General features: G+C 44.9%; 1 protein-coding gene across 1 annotated transcript; it reads left to right on the plus strand.

Annotated features, from left to right (window-relative positions):
- Nucleotides 1–2,144: 2,144 nt before the first annotated feature.
- On the plus strand, nt 2,145–4,613 carry SPMIP10 (sperm microtubule inner protein 10). The gene is made up of 3 exons (XM_074995027.1): nt 2,145–2,424; nt 3,402–3,510; nt 4,041–4,613. Exons 1-3 carry the CDS (start codon nt 2,390–2,392, stop codon nt 4,245–4,247), a joined length of 351 nt encoding a protein of 116 aa, XP_074851128.1. The 5' UTR covers nt 2,145–2,389; the 3' UTR covers nt 4,248–4,613.
- The last annotated feature ends 3,273 nt before the right edge of the window (nt 4,614–7,886 follow it).

Consider the following 7,886-nt stretch of genomic DNA (forward strand, 5'->3'; position numbering starts at 1 on the left):
CCTGTAAAACCATCTCTGATGGGTTTGTTTGCTCAAAAGCTGCTAAATTATGGCAGTCTTCGGTTCCTTGGGTAACAATTTATTTTGTCAAAGCAATCGACAGATAGTGCATGAGGCATACCTTTATAAAAGGCTCTGATCCTTTCCATTTCTTATGGACTCAGCTAGGTAGACTTTTTGTGAAGTTTTTTCTTATCAGTCATGAGTTTCTTATTGTTCAATGGGTCAGATGCTAATTTGAGATTCTCTTCGAAGATTTGTCTTCTGTTAGTTAAATCTCATAGTTGTTTGCTCCACATTCTGTGTACATGGATAAACAAGTCTTAGGTTTGGTTTTTGCATGCTTTTACAGTACATGGAGAATGGGGTAAAGAGATCTTGCGCATAGGAGCTTATCAGGAATTGAGTTCTAACCCCACCTGTCCCCTCCTTGCCTTCTGTTTAATCTCTTTCCCCCCCCTCCCCCCCCAGCTCTTAAAAAGGGGCAGGCTCATGGTGCTGGAGGAGAAAGGATGTAGTTGCTCCAAGGCCAGATGCTTCAAAGGAGCCTGGGACTCTGGCCATAGCTGCAGTAGCACCTGGCTGTGGGCTAAAGGCTAGAGGGGAGAGGCATAGTGCCTTCTGGGGTGATGCTGAGGGATGACTGCTTTTAGCCCAGCCCTGCCCCTTCTGGGTTCTGGGAATGCAAAGCTGTCACTGTCCACACACTTCATCCAGTGTCTTGTGGAGGCTATCAGCTTTCCTGAAAATGGGAATAATACCTACCAAGCTGCAAGAGAGTTGATGGCTACTTAATGTTGGTAAAGCCCTTGGAAGATGGTACTTGATAAAAAGGCTGAACTTTCTTTTTATTTTGATTCTATCAGAAGAACTTGGGTGCTAGGTTCATGCAGCACAAACATCTGGCCTTTTAATGTTACTTACAGTTGGATGTTCGATGAAGGGAACACATTCATTTTAAGTCTAAAATGTTTCCAAAACAAAAGGCCTTATCCTGCAACTTTGGCCTGTCCACAACTTCCATTAATTTTAAATGAACAATACAAAAACTACACCGTAGCATTCAAATGCAGTTGTTTAATGTGTTTGGAGCTCAGAAAAAAAATCTAGGAGGTGTACCCATAAAGCTGATCTTTTTCCACTGATAAAGGGTTGGGGAGGAGAGTATTTGTACCTACTGAAAACTGGGAGTTTTCCTGAGTTACTTTAATTTTTAAAAGAATGAGGCACATCTTCAGGACTGCTGTCCTTGCCACGCTTTTGTTTTGTGATGTATAGTGACCATGGTAGTGAGAATAAGTTTAGTACCATACCAAATATCACAAACTTTTGCCAGCTGTAAAAGCAACACAGGAAAAAAAAGATGAACTGAGTAGTTTAAAATCACTTAAACCTATTAGCAAATACCATAAGGACAGCCCCTTTGTGAATTCTATCTAGGAAAAGAGGAATTTCCCAATTTGGCTCAGTTTTCAGCTGTAGAGAGCAAAAAAATAAAGACTTACAGCCTCGAACTTGTTTTTGGTGCTTCCTTTGGGTTTCTTTAGTTCCGCCGCCGCCGCACCCCCCCCCCCCCCCATATTATTTGAACAAAGCAATATGACCATAGGTAAAATCAGATCAGAGAGCTTTTTTTGTTACTACTAAAAAAACGACGTGTATTGGTTATTGGGAGGGGGATGAGCTATCTTCCAGACTCTCGCTTTAAGCTGGTACTGATTCTAACTGCTTTATCTGTAAGGAAAGAGGTAAGGGAGCTCGAGCAATCGTTTTACTTTGATCGGCGCGGCAGCAAGCCCAGGCGGCCTATGAATGGCCACGCTTAGAAGTTGCGTGCTGGTCCCCATAAAGCACTGTGCGCTGGCCACTTCCGGGAGCCGGTATCTCTGGCGCTGATGCTGAGCTCAAGTTCGCTCATACCAATGAACCAAAAAAGGGTGATTACTTTAACCCGTCCACGCATGTTCCTCCCTGTGCGCATCTCCTTTAGCAGTCGAGGCCCTTCTGTCCACTCAGCTTTCTGGGAAACGCACTAACTACGGGAACGCCTAGGAGTACCGCTTGACACGGAATGAATTTAAGGGGCGCGAAGGGGACCTCTCCTCTCCTGCTGGTAGCAATGGAGCACCTTGTCACCTGCGCTCAGTCGCCCTTCCCACCTCCCTTTTGCTGATGCTGTCGCGGCCGTAGGATGGGGGGGTCTTGTGCCGGGGACTGGTCCGCTCCCCCCACCCCAGCCCGCGTGGAGCCTTAGCCTGGCCGCCTTCTGGAACGTGGGTGACCAGGCGGCGACTGCATCACAAAGGCGCCCGCGCCAGAGCCCCCACCTCAGAGGCCGGGGCTCCGAGCGGTCCCGGAGCGACAGAGGCGGGACTGGGCTGCAGCCGCCATGGTTTCCGTCGGGACCAACACGGACCTCAAAGGGTGAGGAGCAGGAAGGCGGAGCTGAACCTGGCCCGCCCACTCCTCCCCCGCCCCGCTGTGACTGCCCCGGGGTGCGGCTACTGAAGCCGTTAATGGGCGTCTCCCTGCTAGTCCCCAACCAGCCTTCTAGTGCCATCAGTTACCCTTCCTCTGCGCGTTCCTTCCCGCGTCTGAGGGAGCGGCTGGAGAGAGAGTTCAGATTGCCGGGGCTTCACCCAGAGCAGGCACTGCCAGCCCTGCCTCACGCTGCCTGGGTTGGCAGACATCCCTTGTTCTGTGGCTTCTTTCCAAACTACATTGTTGTCCCCCTCAGGGCAGGAGGCCTCTTTGGCAGAGCTCAGATTGAGTTGGAGGGATTCCTGCAGCTTTTATCGTGTGGCGTAATCTTTTGTCTTTAATCCCTGGAGATGCCAGGACAGTTCCTGGTAACCCTATCTTACAAAGCGTTGGGCAGGCCCTTTGCGTCCTGGGTTTATAGACAGATATCACCATTCTCTGCGTCAAGAAGTGCCCCGATGGGCACCCTACACAAACAGTAGAGCACCATGACCATGCTTGGCCAGATACAGACCCCCTGGGTTCACACCCAAATAGAGCACTAGCTCACAAACCATGCTGTCCTGCTGCTGTGCAAGTGTACAAAGCCAGCTCCAGTCAGGTGTCTCCATGCATCGTGGGGGTAAGGAAGGCATGTGGTGATTGGAAGCATAAGAAATCACACTTTCCAATGTATGTGACTGAATTAATTTCTTTACTATTATGCTAAATATAGAAGAAAAACATTTGTTGATTCAGCATCATGTCCCTGGGAAAAAAATGAAATATCACTAAGATGATAAGTTTGTCTGGAGGTAGGGGAAGGAGTAATAATTATCCCTCTGTGAATTATATGTACCTGTTTGTTTTGGTTAATAACCCAACCCATCTTCAGTTCTCTCACTGCCCAACTATATTTTTACAAATGTTTTGTCCCACAGGCTTGTTCACTGCCACTTGCCACAGTTATCACGCAAACATGGGATGATTCCAATGCATTATGTAATGCCCTGGAAAGAAGACATGAAGAACAGGAAATTCACTTTAAAGGTAGGGGGACCAGAAAAATATTTCCTCCTGTTAAAAGTATAGTAGGGGCCTGATTTTCAAAGGTACCAAACAAACAGTGTTCCCATTGTCTTCACGTCTGAAAAATCTGACCAGGATACTGTATTGCTGTTGTCTCTGCACCATCATGCCACAGTTGGAGGAAGTATGTTTTATTGTATAGCTTGTGCCTTCAGAAACAAGCTTCTTGTGTTCTGAATTTCTTCCTCTTGATTCCAGCCTGTGAGGCCCAACCCCATTACACCCTAACACTAACTCTGCAAAAATCAGGAGCCTGGATGCACATTGTCAATTCTCTGCTGTCTGGCTTGTGCGCATTCAGATTGGAAGTCCTTTGAAAATGTGACCTAGAGTTTTTAGTTTTTTTTTTTTGCTTTCCTTTGTTTATTTAGCCATCTGTTAATAGGCTGTTATATCAATTACATTTTTCAGTTAAATGTGTAATTATTAAAGGGGTTAGTTCAGGCTAAAAGGAGTTTTACATGGTCAACCACTGGAATTTCTTTACACAGTATGCAGCAGATGTTGGAATATATACTGGTGCCACAGAAGACAGCCTGTTTTTGGAGCGCAGAGAAAGACTTTGCCATGGTGAAGAACGAAAGTGCATACGGGAGAAAATTCCTCAGGAAATGCTGATTGCAGATATTCCCATACATTCTCATCTCTCCAGATACCAGAAGTCTGTGATTGCTCAGGCATGGAGGATGAAATTTTGACCTGTTTTTTCTGTCATTGCAGTCATGTTTGACCTGTTTAGACTATGAACTTTAAACCTGCTGCAAGAAAACACAGTGTGGTGCATTTTTTCTTCAAAATAGAATTGACATACTTTTAAAACAGTTTAGATGTTATATTTGAAAGGAAAAACAATTTCTTTCTAAACTTAATGTGTTTATTTTTATTAGGGAAGGGATAATCTCGAAAGCTTCAAGCTTCCAGTTTGTGGTAGATAAGCAGTATACAGCCATCTGGATGCTTATCTGAAGTTTATACACATGTTTGGATTCTACTCAGCTTTCCACCACCATTCCAAGAGATTGGTATTAGTCCAACCAGAGCCATCCTTACCCATAAGCAGACTACTCGGCTGCGTAGGGCACCCGTAGATTTGGGGCTGCACTGGCTCCTAATGTTCATTCATCTGCCTCATCCTATGCCTGTTCTGTGGCTCTGCTTCCTCCAGAGAGGAGCTAGTTAACAATGTAAATCCCTGCCAGAGCTATTAGCAGCAGAAGCAGGGAAAGAGCTATTTAAGTGGTAATGATGAAGCCATTCAATACCCCGTCAGTTACTGAATTTAAGGTCTACAGGATCTTAGTTTAAAACAGGGGTGGGGAATCTTTTTAAGGTTGGGGGCAAAAATGAGAACAAAATAAATCCCTCATTGGTATGTCCCTCAAGTGTGGAGTCAAAAAGCCCCTCACAGATGTGACCCCCCAAAACTCACTACATTCAAGCTCCACCCTGCACCCAAAGCCTAGGAAAACCAGGGCTAGTAGATTTTGTGGGGGCCCCCTATGCTCTCAGGATAGGCCAAAAATGAGGTGTTATGGGGAAGGTCCTGCTGGGGAGCAGGCTGGGGTGGGGATGTGAAATCTGGGCAGGAGTTAGAGTGCAGGAGTGACTTTGGGGGCAAGGCCTGGGCAGGAGGTAGGATGTATGAGTGAGCTTAGAGTGAAGTTGTAGGGTATGGGTGGGAGGGGGCAGGTGTTTGGTGCACTTACCTGGTGCAATACTCAGGGGTAGGGTACACCTGGTTCTGCTCGTGGCAGGAAAGCACTCCCCACTGGCATCATCCTCTACCACTCCTATTGGCTACAATTCAACCAATGGGAGAGATGGGGGCAGGCAGTGCTGGTGGGTAGCACCTCCCTGCAGCATCCTTGAACTGCTTTCTTTCCAATGCCAGAGAGAGCCTGCAGGCCAATTTGGGCCCCAGCTTGCTTGGATTGAGCCTGCAAGGCTTGGGGCTCCCCTGCCCACTGCAACAGGGACCATGGGATGGTACTCCAGCCATGATGCCCCCCTCTGACTCATCTGCAGCACCAGGACCAGTTTGTGCCCTTGTGGGGGGGTGGGGAGAAGCCCTGAGCCTTGCAAGTCCAAACCAGGCCCTAGGTTCTTCACCCTGGTTTAAAATTTTCATTGGCGTGTTACTGAAGATTATAAAATCTCTAAAAAATCATCCCCACTTGCCCCCCATTGGTTGCCATTGGGCATAGGGGCACCAGTTTAACAGTACTGGATATGGACTCATAAATTCTAAGAACAGCACTGATTTTCACTGCTTATTCTCTATTGTTTTCTTGGACAGAGTCCCTCTGGCCCACCAGTCTTCCTGCATCCCTTTCCTGGCTCTTCAGTGAGTAGCTGGCTGGCTCATTGCCCCCTTTACTTTTGCTTAGGTGATAGTTGCATTTGCATTCCTCCCCCTATCTCAAAGGTGAATGAAGACACTTTGTGAGAGACACTTAGCAACATTAGGATCTGGAAATCCTCCAACTCATGCTGTTGTCTCTGACACAACTCTAGGGCTAAATTGTTCCCCACTTAAGTAAAGCTATATCATAAAAAAGAAATTCTCAATATAGTCTGAAGGAGGAGTCATGAGTTTACAAAGCCACTGAGATGATAGAGAAGTAAAGGAAACAAAATTTGGAAAGATACCAGTGGGTAATCAATCAAAATAGGTGCTGAAAGGCCAAATACAGAAATAAATTAGATCCATTAAGAAGAATAGTTGATTCCAATCATACAGGAGCACTCTGCTATGGGATCAATTTCCATTTGTCAGTCAAGAACAGAGGCCATTAAAATGATTTAAATGAATTTTGCATTGTAATGGCTTTTTATTCATAATTGCTTATTCTGAAAATGCCACAGGTTCGAACTTCAGAGGGTGAGAAATGGGAAATCTTGAAAGAAAATTAAAAACCTTTTAAATTGAAAAACTGCTGAATATTTATAAATGTATTGGGATACAAAATACACGTTCCACATAACCAGTTTTGTTTTATTTCACGCCTGCTGAAAAGAAGACAATTAAGACATTTTTGGCTTGCCATTTTTATATGCTAGTGGCCATGTCTACACTAGCCCCAGACTTCAAAGTGGCCACGCAAATGGCCATTTCGAAGCTTACTAATGAAGCGCTGAAATGTATATTCAGCGCTTCATTAGCATGTGGGCAGTCGCAGCACTTCGAATGACGCACCTCGCCGCCGCACGTCTCGTCCCGAGGGGGCTGCTTTTCGAAAGGACCCTGCCTACTTCAAAGTCCCCTTAATCCCATGAGCTGATGGGAATAAGGGGACTTCGAACTAGGCGGGGTCCTTTCGAAAAGGAGCCCCGTCGGGATGAGATGTGCGGCGGCGAGGCGCGTCAATTTCAAAGTGCCATGACCGCCCGCATGCTAATGAAGTGCTGAATATGCATTTCAGCGCTTCATTAGTAAACTTCAAAATGGCCATTTGCATGGCCATTTCGAAGTTTGGGGCTAGTGTAGACATAGCCAGTAACATTTAAAAATACTTTGGCACATACCTGAAAAATATTGCTCTGCTATGAGTTAAAGAGGATCCTCCATGATTAGATCAAAAGCAGAAAGATGCTGTCTGCAAAGCTTCAGTACTTATGCATTAAAATACACAGTTACCACGGAAGCAAATGAATACTTTTGTACGTCGTTAATATGTGCTCAGTATTTGTTTTGAGAAATATTAATAACAAAATAGTGTTTTTACTCTGGTTCCAAATCTGAAATATTTTCATTCATAATAGTTTTAGAAAAAATATAACATTACATTTTTATTGCTTATGGCTTTTTCCGTCTTAAAAGCTGTAATTGTAGATAAAATCTACTCTGATGTAATTTCCTTTTCTAGACAAGGAAATAAAAATATGACCCAAAGCATCACTCTCAAAAACCGTAAGTAACATTGACATCCCTGCAACATCAGCATCCAGGGGCTGTAAAAGGCTTGCAGCTTGCAGCTAGTTGAAAGAAGGACGTCCCTGACAATGAGCATTGTAAGGGACTGCCATAACCTTGAGGCCTGGTACAGTGTTTCAGTGCTGGGTGAGTAATGTGTTATTTTCATTGCTCAACATTAAACAAACTTTTGGGGTGGTGGGTGGGTACTCAGACTTCGGTGTGCTTAGTTCCTTGATAACCACCACCAGTACATGACTTTATAAGATTTTATTAAAGATGCAGAAAAAGAAAAAATTATTGACATTGAGATGTAAAGTATTAAGTAAGGTTTCATGTTAACACTATTCCTTATTCCCCTTCACTCTAACTGTACAGAGTTTTTATAGGGAAACCTGCCTGTTTAACAGTTTTTTTAGCAACA

This window comes from Carettochelys insculpta, chromosome 5, assembly GCF_033958435.1.
Source record: "Carettochelys insculpta isolate YL-2023 chromosome 5, ASM3395843v1, whole genome shotgun sequence".
NCBI classification, from domain to species: domain Eukaryota; kingdom Metazoa; phylum Chordata; order Testudines; family Carettochelyidae; genus Carettochelys; species Carettochelys insculpta.

Excerpts from the sequence above, each read along its gene's own strand:
- SPMIP10 (XM_074995027.1), top strand. The coding sequence starts at position 2,390 with ATGGTTTCCGTCGGGACCAACACGGACCTCAAAGG. Across the intron at positions 2,425-3,401 it reads ACCAACACGGACCTCAAAGG|GCTTGTTCACTGCCACTTGC; the intron begins GTGAGGAGCAGG and ends TTTGTCCCACAG. Across the intron at positions 3,511-4,040 it reads ACAGGAAATTCACTTTAAAG|TATGCAGCAGATGTTGGAAT; the intron begins GTAGGGGGACCA and ends TTCTTTACACAG.